General features: G+C 43.6%; 1 protein-coding gene across 1 annotated transcript in view; it reads right to left on the bottom strand.

Moving 5' to 3' along the window:
• Nucleotides 1–1,668: 1,668 nt before the first annotated feature.
• LOC124719882 overlaps nt 1,669–16,841 on the bottom strand; it is a 30,959-nt gene continuing 15,786 nt past the window's right edge. Inside the window, exons 6-7 of the mRNA XM_047245063.1 lie at nt 8,221–8,797; nt 1,669–7,441 (exon numbers count right to left, since the gene is read on the bottom strand). Coding sequence (XP_047101019.1) covers nt 5,583–7,441; nt 8,221–8,797 — 2,436 coding nt within the window. The 3' untranslated portion in view covers nt 1,669–5,582. The remainder of the gene's footprint in view (nt 7,442–8,220; nt 8,798–16,841) is intronic.

The following is a 16,841-nucleotide window of genomic DNA, read 5'->3' as shown; positions in this document are numbered from 1 at the left end:
TTATCTGTAGTTTTAACGATTACGATATCCCACAATCGATAAATTGCACTCGGTTGAGGTCGGCCAGTGTATTGAAGCGTTTACCTCTCGCATGAGACGTTGCTGTCTGGAGATTTTATTTTATTTTATTCTATTCTATTCTGTTCTAGCCGAGTGTGCACATCATGTCAAGTTGGTTGCACATGGCACATGCCGTGCTTTCACCACACGGCTGAAAATGTTGGTATTACTGTCATGCTCCAAAATTTGCCTTGAACATGATGTAACTGCCGTCTTTATTCATGATGTTTGCACAACTCTATGGGGGATCTGTTACGAAAACTGTTAACAATGCAAGTTGTAAAAAATTTAAATGTTTAACTACTACAGCTCTTATTTTTTGTTCAACTGCAGGTAACCTTATGTTCTTTTAAACAAAACCAATCATGGTATACTAGAAAGTACAGAAGTAGTGGTTTCTTTTCATTAACCATTGATAACGTACTTGTACCATTCAACTTCACCAGAACAGGAAAGGCGCTCAAGTAAAGAATGATGGCTTCATTTTCTTTTGGCTGATTTCAAGGAACAAGTGTCAATAGTTACACCTCGTGTATACTGGGAAACCGCCACCATAACGATAAGGTGAGCACAGAGCATTTCCAGATTGAAATTCTCCAATTTTGACAACTTTTCCTCAAACAACTTAAACCTACCTACTCCTCTGAACTCTGTGTTGTTAATCAAATTCCATATTCCAATGAAATCGCTTTCCTTCTCTGTATCAAAGTAACCATCTAAAAATATAATGGATATCAATTTTTGGGACACTACAGTAAGTATTCAGTCTCTTACCAAATATTATTCCTGGAGCATAATATATGTCTTCAAAATCATTGACGCAGGTATATAAAACAATGGTGATTTCAGTATCTCAAATTTCTGCACATTCCCATAAAGCACATAATTATATTGTGTATTGGTGATATTAGTTCCATGGATATTAGGCTGTCATTTGAGGCAAGTTTCTGTGCATCAACTTTCATCTCCAAGTGTTGCAAACACCCTCACCCTCAGAGGTTATGAATACTTTGCTAGTTACTTTTTGAAACAAGACCCTAAAACCATAATGACCAAAAACAAATACGAGTCACAATATGCTACATTGTGTATTTAATAGTTTGTATGTTCACAAATGCACAACAAATCATAACAGCATACTGTTTACAAACTTTGTGTGACGTCATGTATATGATATGGGCACTTTAATTTTTTTGTGCTTAACATGATGTTCATATTATGTGGTTTTTGTGTTGTTTGTATGTGCATTAATGTATGTCAAGTGTAGCTGATTAATAACATTCGTTTGTATTTCCTAACCCTCTTAAATAGTCCATACTATAGCTTCGTTACAAGTTACACACCATGCCTGCCCATTTGATTTCAGATGATTTCATGTTGAAAATAGCGTCCCTAGAATTCTGATATTAGAGAGAGAGAGAGAGAGAGAGAGAATATTCCGTGTCTCTTGAGAAGGAGAACAAAACTACCCTCCTGCACAGCTTTTTCCTCTGGTTTAAAGCAACAACACCAAGGTGGGAAAAGGTGAGAGACAGCTAAGTAGACGTCACATTAGGCTGTACATATATATTTCTTTTTAAAAACATCACAATTACAAAAAAATGACAATATAATTATAACCATTAGGATTTCAAACATAAAAAATATCGTTTCACCATTAATGTATCTACTAAACATCTTCATTTCATTCTTGTATTGCTGTAAAACTGAATTCATCTTATTGTTTATTACTATTAAGATATGTCATCTTTGGATGCATTGAGGTAGAATAGCAGGTGACACACTTTGTGCCACAGAGGGATCGGCCAAACAAAAAACCGAACAGCATGGGAATGTACGATTTTATGTAAATTTCTTCATAATCTCCTGTATGTGTGTGTGCGCGTATGGGGGGGGGGGGGGGGGGAGAGAGTCGGGAAATGACCTGCAATTCTCCAAGAAAAACCCATGGTGGAAGGACTTGTCACCTTACTGAAAAATACACCAACAAAAATGAAGAAACCTAGCTGAAATACGAAATTCCTAAGCAAAAGGTCTGGACAATCAGAATTTGATACAAAGCAACTACTCAGAATCGCAGCACTGAGGAGCAACAGAGGAGAGGTAAGTATGAATGATGGACACATGTTTTATAAGCTATTTTGACGATCATGCAAATGTCGAATTTTAGTGAAATAAAGTTTCTGGAGCCTGTTAATGTTTCTTGTGTCTTTTCTGATGCAACTAGTATTGTACAGCAAGGCAGTTTTCGTTTCTATATGTAATATTTGAATGCTCATTTTCAGTTGAGCATTTTATTTGTCATAGTTCCAAAATAATGTGGCTGTTTGCATGCTAAAAAACTAGTATAGTAGAAACAGGTATATGATGCCACTCCCAACTATTTGAAATTGCTAGTCTACATCAAAAATAAGACCCCAACATGTTCCGGTACAAGCTAAAAAAATCAGTGCACAAATATATGTAATATTTACAGGCACTAGGAAGTTTATTTCATTACTTGTACTGCAAGTTCTGAAAATTTTTGGACACCAGCTACATATCACATTCAAATTCATCTCCCCACTGTTGCTAGAAAAAACTGAATCTTGTCAAGGCCTCTTTATATGAAAAGAAATGGATCAGAACAGACTAATTCAGAAGCAGATAGGATACCTGCTACCTCCCACCATACCATTCCTCATGTTAATGCCGAAACTGCATAGGCTATTTTCAGAGGACTGTATGTACTGGCAGTTGGCTGACACGACAGAAAGCCAATTGCTGAAAGGGGAATGGGAAGGGGTAGCTATGCACAGCCAGCCTGATTACCTTGCATGTTCACAAAACATGCTTCTAGAGAAGAGATCAGGTCAGAACAAAACCAATTAACATTTGTGAGGTCGTGTCTTCGTCTGCTTGGCAAAACTGTTTAAGTGAAACAACGATTGTAAATGCGGACACCACCCTTCACTGAAATATACCATCACTGACACCCTTCATTCCCGAATTAGTGTTAAAACTTCATACTCCTCAATTGAAATATATCTTTAAAGCCTTGCAAGCGAATTCAGGAAGTTAAGCAGACCACATTCCTTTGAAATGATTACCCTATCACCCTCTGGCCTTCAAACAAGTCTCTATTGATTGTTCATTTCAGACAATTATGTGGAGAGAGGCTGATCTGACATTAGAGCACCAAGAGCTGGGGCAGCAATTCAACTAATTTGACTTTATAGGATGGAGAACCAGACTAAATACTAATATCAATTAAAATAAAGATCCGAAAGACAGTCTGGAATTACTAGGAAAGTGATCAGTTTGTTTTTGAAATTTATTCAGCAAAGCTTCTCTAACTGTGCACTAATTCATATTCAAAGCATTGAGGACCTTCACATTTCCTTGGCCCAGTAATCCTTTTCCAGGTCGAAAACACATTACTGATAAACTTATTAAGAAACCTTAAGGAAACAGAGAAAAAATGTTACTAAACTCTGTATTTATTGATAAACCCTCTATTTTTAATGCTATATACAACAATAAAAATTACAAATAAAATCCCTGATGTTCTTCAGGAACCTTGTGTCTTTAATATAGAAATGGAAAATAATCTCAATTTATAAGTAATAAATAATTTTAATCATAAATACCTGGGAGGAAGTAAGTACTCACCAGGTCAATATATTCTCTAATTTTCTCCCCCACTGGTAAATCGGCACAAAGGCCTTTTTCATAGGTCTCAATAATAAAGACCCTATAAAATGAGTATAAAACTGTGACTGGTATAATTCTGACAATAAACACGACATAGGAACAATACACAATGGAAGCTGGGCACCCATCCACAAATGTCATTGTGGACGACAGCTCTGAACTAGTGTGGGTGAATTAATCAACAGGCAGGGGCTCTTCCTAACTGTGCAAACTTGTTCTCAACCCAGATCACTAGATCACACAATGAAACATTTTCCCACCCTTCAGCCCAGAACAAAGCTCTGCAGTCATCAAAGCATCTATCATGGAAAGCATTGCCAATCAGTCCAAACTACTAAGAAAGGAGGACTCTACTACAAGCTGATACTGGCCAGGAACAACCCACAAAACTGTCAACAAGCCTCTCAATGAAGCAAGAAACAATGTCACTCTTCGTAAAAAATATATATACTAACAATAAACAGAACTATACTAAAACTATCAATATTGTCCAACTGCAGAATTTACATCAGCATAAATTACAAAACAGTACCTCCTGTGAAGGATGTTATAATAATGATAATGTTTGACCCCAGGTAAATAGGGGAACATGCTAAAAAATAAATTATTTCTCAAAAATGTGTGTATCCATAGCAACAGAATAATAGTAATAAAATTATTTCACACAATTCTTAACAACAAAGGAAAAATTTGTACAGGTGGAATGTATACACCTACTGTTATTTCTTTAAAAAAGCATAGAGTCAGAAGTTAGCTTTAAAACAAGCTTGTAAAGTGTGTGTTTTCTGCCTGAACTCATTATACTTATTAGGAAAATCTCATGTACAGGAACAATAGAAAACTCACTATAGAGTTACCATACTTCATATAGTTGTCACATTTGCACAAGTTCATAGTCTAAGTCAAGATCCTGTCCTCGACACGTCTAGTTGCATCACAAAATAATCTGTCAGTGATCTCGCACACACACACACACACACACACACACACACACACACACACACACACACACACACACACACACACACACAAAGATTTTGTCAGAATGGAAAGGGCACCAGCAATATTGTTTGAGAGTCATCACTTTTGTATCCATTTGACTTATTTCACAACTGTCTTCAAGATACAGAGTAACACACTTTCCTAGTTGAGCAAGAAAAACGGTATGTTCACAATCTATGATGCCACTGGGGGATTAACCACATACCTGACGGATGTTTTCTCTCAATTTATAGCATAGCTCATACAAACTAAGGTATGCAATGTCCCACCTGAGTAACAGACACTATTTACAATTGTATCGGCTGAACAGATGAGGTGAAATCAATTTATCCACAGCCAGCAGAAAATGCTGTTGTCAGTATGTAACTCCTCATGAAGCAAGGAACAGACTGGCTTGTGAGCAAGCCAGATCAAAATCTACAGTTTAAGTATAACCTTGTCCATGCGTAAGTGGAACATTAGTTTCCACACCAGTGTGCAGTATCTTCCTCAGACATAAGAGCCCTACAGGCAGTAAAGTTACTAGAAGGATATATCTCCTCACATATCAGAGTAGATGCTGTTCCACCAGAGGAAGGAAAAACAAAAACAAAACAAAAAAAACACTTGCGCAGTTTTATACTTTTGCATATCCGATCACTTACAATGTCCAAGACTGTAATCGACTTTCATACATGTTAAAAGCTTCAGAATACCTTTGTGTTCAAGGTAATCTAGCTCCCAAATATTGTGGGGTCAGAGGCAGACAGCCCTCAGCATACACCCAATGTCCGATACCTGTAGTCCCAGGTAAATGTAGTCTAAGCTCGGGTGTCTGCTCTTTACATTTATTGTGCTGCAACCACAACCTGACCATAGCGCCGTGGAGACACACCTTGAGCTGCTCCGGGGACTCTGCGCCAGTGTGTCTCACAGTGCTTGAGCATGTGGTCCTTGCGGATAAAGCCCTTTCCACACACGTGGCACGCATACGGCTTGTCACCTGTGTGGATGCACATGTGGCGGCGCAGGTCGGTCTTGTGATTAAACTGCTTCGGGCACAATTCACACTTGTACGGTTTATCCCCAGCATGCTTGGAACAGTGCCCCTGGTACAGGTCGTCCGTGGCAAAGCGCTTGCCACACCGATTGCACTTGAAAGGCTTGTGACCCGAGTGAAACGACTTGTTGTGCTGGGTGAGGTAGCACGCCTTGTTGAAAACCTTACGGCATTCGAAACACTTGTGCTGGGGCCCACCGGACACTGTGGAGTGGGCGAAGGACCCCGAAGCACTGCTGCGAGCAGAAGAGTCGAATGCAGGTGGCGTCGTGGAGTCGGCCGAGCCACTAACTGTTTCGGGCCGCCGTTGTCTCGGCGGTGTGCTCCTCGCCGGGGGTGGCGTCGGGACACTGACCGGGTTTCCCTCACCGATGGCTTCCAGTGCTGCCACAGAAGGTGCAGCTGTCAGCATCAGGAGCAGTGGCTGTGGCTCCAACTGTTGGCTGTCTGCTTCTTCCACAGTAGAACAAGGAGTCTGTACCGGTGACGGTAGGTCACACCCTAACTCCTGCTTGAGGTTGAACCCCACCTGAGGAAGTTCTGCAGGGCTTCTCCCCTCTTGCTCGTAACCCAACTCCTCCTTGAGGTTGAAATCTCCCCGAGGTAGTTCCAGAGGGCTCGTCACTTCCTCAGTCTCGAACTTTATCTCACTCCCCAGGTCAGGAACTATCGCGTCTGTGACATACTTGTGCTCATCGTACGGTGTCTCGAGCAGGTCCAGCTGGCACCCACTAGATGTGATGCCAGAGAAGGAGGTACCGACCTTCCCTGCAGTCGAGTTGTCCAAGTCGCCGTCATCGCCGTCGATGTCAGCACCGATGTCGTCGGCACTGGCAGTAACGGTGGTGGTTTCGGTCCCCCCCACGTTCCCTTCAGCTCCTACCAGCTGCCCGAAGGATGTAGGCTGGTGGTGGAGCTGTGCAAAGCCAGGCAGTGAGAACAACCCGTCAAAGGGGTGGTACTGCCGCAGGCCTTCCAGGTCACTGCTACCAGAAGGGAGGCCTGAAGAAGCCAGGCTCTGCCCCCGAGCCAGCGGGATCAGCGTCGGCACTGGTCCGGCGGCGCTCAGGCTCGAAGAAACGTGGGGGGTGTTCGCGTTTGGGTGATGCTGTGCCAGGTGGGGGTACAGCTGTTGCTGAAGAAGGTGCTGCTGCTGTTGCTGGTACAGCTGCTGCTGTGTCTGTTGTTGTTGGGAATGCTGAGGTATGTCGAGTCCGCAACCATTGCTGTGGGGTTTGTAGAACTGGTCCGTTCCTAGCCCCGGCACCACTTGCTGTTGTGATTGCTGCTGCTGTGGCGGCTGCTGCTGCTGCTGCTGTTGTTGTTGTTGTTGTTGTTGTTGTTGTTGTTGTTGTTGTTGTTGTTGTTGTTGTTGTTGCTGCTGCTGGAAGGTATGCAACTGGTGTGGGAAGAGCGTAAGACCCGCCCCTCCACCAGCCACTGGGGGTGGTTGTCCTAGTAGTTGAGGGGGCGGTGCCTGCTGTTGCTGCTGAAGAGGTGACACCTGAGCTAATGCTGGAGCCGGTGGTGGCTGCTGCTGGGGTGTGATGCGCCCACCACCACTGCTGCTGCCAAAGGAATCGTCACCGCCTCCGGGGCTGGGGGCAGATGCCGGAGAGGATGCAGCTGAGCGGTGGTTGGTTGTACCTGCGGGCACAATCACATATTTTCTGAGGGACCTAATACTGGAAATCTACCAGTCTGCTAAGGCCTGGTTGGATCATTTGACACAAGTTACAAAGTCTAGGCATTATGATTGGTATTTATTTCAAAAAGTGGAATCCTATTTCTGAGCAGTGGGTATGCAATCCTGATGCAGTGGAATGGTTTGGATCAGAACTTCAACTAGATCTACAATAACACCAAATCAAGTCACAGCACTGGAAATTGTCACGGCTGTATATACATTTATTTAAACATTTGTACAATGCAAAAAGGAACACAAACACACATACACAGACACGCGTGTTTCTCTGTGTCGAAATGTGAGTCTATACAGGTATGCAGGGAAACGATAGCCAACAAAGTCAAGGATGGTGCTTCTGTTTCTTCCCGAGATTGATATGAATGTGATCGTGTGGAACACTGCTTCACAATATCTGGGTGAGCTGCTACTGCTGCAAAACCGCAGAACAACCAGGAATTTAGAATAATCAACGTAGTAATAGAAGGATTGTGCAATGCCACACTACTACTCACTTCTAAGTGTCAAAGCCCTTCAACTACCTACGTGACAGCTCGTGTTGCTAAGTTTCGAGTGACAAGGATTGCTATCAGAACACGTGAAGATATAGTCATCTGGAAGTGTGACAACACAGACGTGTCCACTCTCCTTTACGATCATTCGGATGATGGTGTCTCTACCACCAGTCTCTTAGCAAACTGAACCACATTCACCCAACAACCACCCGTACGGCCATACTCACCAGAAGCCGCTGCTGGATCAGGCTGCCCACTCTGCTTGACAGCATTCTTATGCAGTGTGGTGTTGTAGTGGCGCTTGAGGTGTCCCGAACTGGTGAACCACTTGTTGCACGCCGAGCAGTTGTACGTCTTAGGGCGGCGCAGCTCGTTCGCCTTCCAACTGCCGGAGGCCGCCGCAGGGGAGGCGGCGGTAGCAGCTGCCGGGGGTGTAGGTGCACCGTGGGAGGTGGGCGGAACTGTCCCCAGGGGGCTCCCCGGGGGCGGCTGGTGAGGCTGTTGGAAGAGCTGCTGGTGATGTGCCAGCTGGTGCTGTGCTTGGTGCTGGTGATGTTGCTGGTGCTGCTGCTGCAGCTCGAGGTAGTGGTGCGGCTGGAAGAAGGTGAGCTGTTGCTGCTGCAGTGGGAACTGCGGGTGGCCGTGCCCGTGCACGTCCATCATCACCAACTGCTGCTGCTGGTGGTGCTGGTGCTGCTGGTGCGGCACGTGGTGCAGCAGCTGCGTGTGGTGTGCACCACCCCACAGGGAGCCGGGGTGCAGCCCGTGAACCCCGTGGGGAGCGTCTCCCTCGTACACGTGCACCTGAAAGGTCATCTACAATTAGATTTCAACTACTACCGTGGGGGCTATTCGTGCTGTAACCATTAGTTGACAAATGCCCATAGAGACAGATTATACTAAGGAAATAATTTCTGGAAAAGCAGAAACTGCTGACAACCAGTCTGAAATAAGTGTTTCTGAAGACTCTGCCTAGAGTAGAGCCTGGTATGAAGTGTGAAGTGGGTGAAACAAGATCAGACAAGACGAGAACAGTTATGAAATGTGGTGTTACAGAAAGATGCTGATCATCATATGGGCACAATATGACAAGAAAGGAATCAGTTGATAGTAATCAAGAAATTATTAATTTTGTAATGGGGTGACGTATACTGGGTAAATATTTTGGGTGAAACCCTAGGCTTGACTACAAGCAACCAGAATCAAATGGATGTAGACTGGATCACTTACTCAAAGATAGATAGACAATAACTGAAGATCACAAGAACAACAACAACAACAACAACAAAAACAATTAAAACACGAATATATGAGGCAGGAAAGAACTTACTGTCACGAAAGCTGAGTGATTAAATAGCATTACATACCAGGACATGAATTGCACACACTGCCATCGTCATTTCCTGTTATGATTTTGAAACCTTGCTACCAGAGGTTATTATGTATTATGTAGGGATGGAAAAACAACACTGGGAAAAAGAGTGGGTAGAGGGCTGTGGACTATCCTGACAGTGGCCTTGTCTGCATTATTTTCACTGTGTCAGACAGCTAAGCCTGCGGTAATTTCCTGGACCCATACTCAGGAAGATAGGAGGCTTGAGTCACCACCTGGCAATCCATGTAGAGTAGTGACTGACTATATTGTTTAAATTTTCCGATACCAGGGCTGTTCATAAATCAACTTTTAATTTGCTGCTAAAAATTGAAAAAAAGTGCTTGTGTATTCACATTGCTTGCATAGCTCGAAACGATAGTTTGAAGCTGGTATTGTATCCATCAGCTACCTGTTGACTTTTGTGAGTAAGAAACAAATAGCTGTAATTGACAATTTAAGTCTCCCCCACTTCTGAGGGGGGTTCTGTCATTCAATTCCCACACACAGGAAGAACCAAATTGTCATCAAAATTCACCATTGATTGTGCCTTTTGTAAGGCGATGCAGCTCTGACAGATGGTTATGTAAGGGAATGAGGGAGAAAATTTTAGGCTAGTTGTACAAGTTTTCGTGATGAAAATGGTCAAGAAAGACATTCAGATGTGATGAGTTCCACGATTGCTCACGCTCGATCAAAAACGGACTCGTGTGAAGTGTTGCAAGGATGGTTTGCAGCTGTTCAGGAAGAATCCACAGGACTTTAAGCGTCATTTCGTCACTGTGGAGGAAACATGGATAAATTACTATACTTCTGAGGCCAAAGAACAATCTTACCAATGGGTTACCAAGGGAGAATCTGCACCAAAAAAGCCGAAGACCATTCCTTCGACCGGAAAGGTTATGGCAACTCTGTTTTGGGGTTATCTGCACAACTCTCTTTTGGGATTCGCAAGGGATTATCCTAATCGATTATCTGCAGAAGGGTAAACTCTTACAGGTGGATATTATTCATCGTTATTGGACCGTCTGAAAACCGAGCTGCAGGAAAAACGCCAGCAATTGGACCGCAAAAAGTTCCTTTTCCATCACGACAATGCACAAGCACACACTTCAGCAGTTGTGTGTCGCAAAATTAATGGAAACAGGATTCCAACTCGTTTCACATCTCCCCCCCCCCCCTCCAATTCACCAGACTTGGCTCCCTCGTACTGTTTGTCACCCGGGTTCGATTCCCGGCGGGGTCAGGGCTTTTCCCTGCCTCGTGATGACTGGGTGTTGTGTGATGTCCTTAAGTTAGTTAGGTTTAAGTAGCTGAAGTTCTAGGGCACTGATGACCATAGATGGTAAGTCCCATAGTGCTCAGAGCCATTTGAACCATTTTTGAACTACTGTTTGTTCCCCAATTTGAAGAAATGGCTGGCAGGACAAAGACTATATTCAGATGAGAAGGTGATTGCAGCAACTAATAGCTATTTTGCAGACTTGGACAATTCCTATTATTTGGAAGGGATCAACAAATTAGAACAGCTTTGGACGAAGTGTATAAGTCTAAAAGAAGACTATGTCGAAAAATAAAATACGTTTACCCCATTAAGTAGTTTTTATTTTTGCACATCCCTCGTAGCGAACAGGAGTGGTACGGGTGTGTGAGCTGTCCACCGGCCACGTGCACAGCACGCTCGACCTCTGAAGCAGGATGGGCAGGCGAGTTGCCCATGCCTAGAGGCCACAACAGGGTCCGCACCTACCGCAGTGAACACTGCGGAATTAGCTGAAATTTATGCTTGAACAGACTAGTCCTGTTAGCTGTAGCTTCTTAAAGACATTAATGCTAAGAGCCTGGACCGACGCAGCCAAGCAGATGCAGTATTGTGTTATTCCTCAAAAGCCTTTGACTCTTGCGATTTCAATCGTTAGTAAGGTAAGTGTGAACATAACGGAGAGTGAGGCGAAATTTGTAAATGCACTACGGGTGTTTTCGTAAGTAAGTAAGAGCACAGCATGTTATCTTGGATGGAAAGTTAGGGGTGAAAGTAGCTTCTGAGGGGACACACGGACGTAGGTGTTTCAGCAGCCCATACAGGCACTATAGGCTGCCCTCATTTATCTTGGTTTCAATTTATAAACGATATTCCAGCCCGATGTATTTTTGCCATAATGTGTTTCCCCACGCACCTGAGAAGATAGTGCAGTGTTTCGCGTGCGAGTGCATTTAAAACAAATGGTTTAAAGCAGCATTTGCAAATGTACTGAGGCGTCACTTACCGTTCGGTGTGACCACGACAGTGGCATGCTACAGGACTACAGGATGGGTGGGTGGTGGGGGGGGTGGGAGAACATGTTTCAAAGGGAATTTCTCTGGTATCAACTATCAAAGGATGGCCGCCGTCCGATGCTTTTGTTCGGGAATTAGCGTGGCATTTGGTCTGCTAATCACGGGGACCGAGCGGACACACTTCGACCCGGGCGCTCGGCACCGGCGCATCGCTTTGCGACACCCCGTAGGGTGCAGGCCAGCAGACAGCCGACGGCGGATGGCGCACGCTTCGCGATCCAAAGATTTTTAGCAGTGTAATTATGTGCAATGGGTGTTTCATGGCGGTATTCCTTGTGTGATCGGAATTAAAAAAGCGATCGATCTAATTACTTATTTTCTATGTATTATACAAGACCTGCACCTTCCCAAACAGCAGAGAATGATGAGCAAGAGAGATACAACCCCTGCAAAATGAATTTTTTTAATAAATAAACAATGTACTCTCTGCTATGTAATTGAATTTCCTGTCGTAAGATCCCTCCTCTCCAGCACAGAGCCGCCAATTTCCAGATGTGTGCGTGTGCGTGCGCGCGCGCGTGCGTGCGTGCGGGAGGGGGGGATGAGGGGGGAGGGGGTGTGTTTGGTAGGAGGGAGGGTAAAGTTGGGGGATTTACGAGAGGGGGAGAGGTTAATTAACTGATCAGGTTAATTAACTGGTCAGTTTAATTAACTGATCAGTTTAATTAAGTAGTCAACCAATAGGTTTGCCTCTGAATGTATACACACTAATAAGCTGTCCTGATGCCGGCCTTGCCCCTCTACTCTACAGGGTGAGGCGAAATTCGCGCACTCGGGCTTCGAAGCGTGACTCCTCACATGCCAGAGATTAAAAAATGTGTCTCGCAAAATTTCGTCCTGCGAGTACATCCAGCAGAAAAAGGAAGTTAGAGAGGCACTCTGGCGACACTGTAACCGTATGTGTGGCATCTAGCTCTGTCTGCAGCTATTAGTCGTGCTGTACCGTTGGTTTAGTGGAAAGAGTTTTGGGTCAGCATGCAGGAGGTCGATGGTTCGAACCTGGATTGAGGCATATATTTTTTTATTTGATAGATGTAGTCCAGGTGGTACTGCATCTGGCATCTTAATCGTCAACAGAGATTACAGCGGGTCCTCTAGAGAGCATTTGCACTTAGAAACTGCAATCACAGAAATGGAAGATCGGACAGCTTTGAAAGAAGCCCTTTCCACGTCATGGGCGTGAATTTATTCGCACCCCTTCATCTACTATACATGCGAAATATCTTTTCTTTGTACCCGCCCCCCCCCCCTCCAATGGTCCCATAGATTAGTACCAATTATTATTCTTGCCGCATTCAGGTCCAGTGCATTTCGTTAGGGGCCTTACGCTGCCAGAATGACTAGCAACGTCCTTTGTGACTGATGTCCAAATTCGGTTACTATTTTTATGTGTTATCACCATGGTCCCATCAATTACGCCTTTCAACATGCTGTATAGTACGTATCTCAATTATTTATAATAATAATTATTATTATTATATGGATGGAATTGTGGAAACATCACTTCCATTACCATTAGGGAAACAGTATAATTCTAAACCGAACATTTCACAATTAGCAGTGTCCGGGATGAACCACGCAGAACAGTATTTGTCAGAGGGCTAATGTGCATTAGGTGGAACAGCGCACAGGACTGACGGCGTGTTTACACTGTGTGCGCTGTGCACCAGACAGAAACGATGAATGTGTGGATACGCTTCTAGTCCTTGGTGCATGTGATGACCGGGCTGGTGTTGCCGCTGCTGGACATCCTGGTCGACGCCATCCGGATAAAAATGTGTTTCGTCGTGTGGAGCTGCGCCTTAAGGAGTCAGCTTCTCTCCTACCACCACTGCGTGATAGAGGTCGTCCACGGACTCGCCACACGCCAGCTACTGACGAAGCTATACTGCAGGTCGTACACCAAGAACCTCAGCGAAATACACGTAGTGTACCCCTACCATCATGCTTTCGTGCAACATCTGCATCCTGCAGATCGCCATCAGTGTATGGAATTCCGTGAGTTCCAACAGGAAGCCGACAATGACTCTATAATACGGTCGGATGAAGCAGCATTCACTCGTGAGGGTGTCTTCAATATGCACAATGCCCACCATTGGTGTGAGGTTATCCCACACGTCACCCGAACCGTGGATATCAATTTCGCTATGGTACCAATGTCTGCGCCAGAATAATGCGTAACAGGTGTTTGGATCCCTACATATTGCCTGACCGGTTCACTGCACGAAGGTATCATGCAATCCTCTCAGACTATCTGCCTCGTGCGCTGAAAGATGTTCCATTACATGTTCGCCAGAGGCTATGGTTCCAACATGATGGTGCACCTCCACACTACGAAATTAATGTGCGAAACTATTTGGACAGAAAAATTTCCAGGGAAATGGCTCAAACATGGAGTTTCAGTTGTATGGCCACCGCGTTTGCCTGACAAATCCCCAGGATTTCTTCCTGTGGGGACACCTGAAGAATGTGTGCGCTCCACTCTGCTGACGAATGTGGAAGAATTGGTTGCGCGTGTTCACGCAGCTTCGCTGCGAATAGTCCAGAGCTGTATGATCCGGTGGGTTGCGGTATGTTTAGACGGGCAGGGATGTCGCTTTGAGCACCTGTTCTTTTTAGGACAACGTATCCTGCTGCAAAAGGCCATGCAGTCATTAATATAGACACAATTGTCACTGGTTGCTAATTTGCGACATCTGAGCGCTCATATTATATGTAATAAAAATAAGTAGATCCCTTATTATACTGTGCTATCATATTTAGCATCTCGAAACTGATATAAGTTCTTGTAGTTACTCTGTCCTACGACAAGTCATTTGTTTCAACTGTCTATTTCTGTCTATTTCTAATTTGTCAGCTTTACAAGATGGTGTAAATTTAGGAAACATGTGACCTAAGAAAGTACGAAATGTCAAAAAGAAATTAGAAAATAAAAAAATGCACCCCAGCCCAGGATCGAACCATCGACCTACTGCATGCTAACCCAAAGCTCTATCCACTGCACCAACTGTACAGCATAACTGACACCTTCTGAAAGAGGTAGTTACCATACATTTGGTAACACTGTTGCCAGATTGCCACTCTTTAATGTCCTTTTTTCTGCCGGATATACTTACGAAATTTCGTGAGAGACATTTTTTTATCGCTGGAATGTGAGAAGTCGCGCTGCAAGTAATGAATAAGCCACAGGATAAGTCACCATTAATCTCTGGTACAGACCGAAATCAAGAATTGGTCCAACGTGGGGATCTCTGCTGGTGTGAAATCACCAAGCATTATGCCCGGTGTTGACAACAGCAGGAAGCAGGGAAAGAACAAAGAAATACCAGTGAATGAGACAAGGCAGCAACAAAAAAAAAAAAAGTTCCTGGAGGAGAAGATTTAACTTCAAATGCAAAAATCAGATACTACAAAACAACTGAGACCATAACTAAAGGGAGACATGATGTGGAACAACACTGTAAAGAGGAAAATACTGTGGTCATTAAACTGGATGTGAAGACATAGGGACATATTGTTCTGCAGTACGATGACAATATAGGAAAAAACCAAGGCTGAAGAGGGTATGGCTGGTGTGACGTAACTGGGATGAATGTGGAACAGAATGGACCAGAGAATGGGAGGGAACAGGTACAAGAGGAAAGACAGGAACCGAAGAGGGTTATTGAATCCGAGAAGTAGGTCAAATTGAGCATTAATGTGAAAGCAAAGGAAATCTGAAGAGGTACGTACATACTGACCAATAGGGCAGATACCAATAACAGAAGACGATAGAGAAGCACAAGTGCATCATACCAGAAGAGTCTGAAGATCACTGAAGAAGACAGACTGAACTCAAACAAAAACAGTGGAGTGCTTGCGATTAGAGCGCACGCCATATGTACCCGCTGATAAGACGATAAAGGAAGCATTAAAAGGCAGCCGAAGTCGGGATCGTCTTATACAACGGATTTAAAACATAGATTTAAATTTATATGAATTAAACCATTTTAAAATAAATTACTCAGAAATTATTTAAAATGCTGAAATCATTTAAGGTAAGCAGCTCCGTAGGTACATTCTCACTTCCGTTGTTGAGAAGATCATAATACTGGTCCCACTCTGCACCTTCTGAATCAATTTCCACTTCGTCATCAGTATCACATAACAAATCACCCTTACATCGTTTGATTGCTGTTTCCAGTTCCACATTTTCCCATCATTTTATCACAAGATCACACAAAACATCAAGTGATGCAGCCCCCTTTGGTAAATGACTTTTCGCCACTCATCAGCCAATTGTCCCTTTGTTCACGCATGTGGTCTCTTAATGGTTTGTTCAGAGATGTCTGAAGATTGTACCATCCAAGCCAAACCACCTGGTATTGCAGCGATGTTAGTATTGTTCATGCTATGTTATTTTTGGTGTTCTCAGTTACGTGATAGCGAAGCATATCCCACACCAACAAACTTCGCCTCTGCCACACATTTTCCATCCAAAATTTTACACCATTGTCGTCCCTTTTCGTAAAGATATACAAAAATGCCTCGTGGAAATTTTAAGTTAAGAGCGGAGGAGCGGTTTTCAGCTTGAAAATGTCCATAAATTTTTTTTTCCATCTGCCATGCATATTAATACTGCAACAAACCTTTTCCTTTCGTGGCCCGTACTTCTGACTAACCGTTTTTCGCCTGTTATTTCCGCAGTTCTATTGTTCATGATATCAAAGTTCAACGGCGTTTCACCCATATTTACAATATGAGATAGTGGAAAGTAGTTGTTTTGCCTCGTGCAAATAACAGACTTATCAAATCTCTTAATTTTGTGGTAAATATCTTTGAGTAATGTCTTCGAAATTTTTTCGTTCCATCTTGCTTCGTCTTTTCTTTTTATTGGTTCCATCATTAGGCACAAACTTCACAAATTTCACGCCGATTAAACGTACAATTAAACTTCTGGATACACAACACAACCTACCACAATACTTGTTAGCTGCACATATGAGTTCGTTACTCGACACGTGCTTCTACAGGAAAAACCGTAACATTGGTGAATGAGCCTTTTGCTTTATAACGTGTGGAACCCAACCGTAGCAATTGTTTACGAGTACATAGCTTGTATGTCCACATAACTAAATATCCAATACGACGCTTTTATAA

This window comes from Schistocerca piceifrons, chromosome 11 (genome assembly GCF_021461385.2).
Source record: "Schistocerca piceifrons isolate TAMUIC-IGC-003096 chromosome 11, iqSchPice1.1, whole genome shotgun sequence".
NCBI lineage: Eukaryota > Metazoa > Arthropoda > Insecta > Orthoptera > Acrididae > Schistocerca > Schistocerca piceifrons.
Note: the sequence above shows the minus strand (reverse complement) of the source record. Positions and strands in the feature narration are given on the sequence as shown.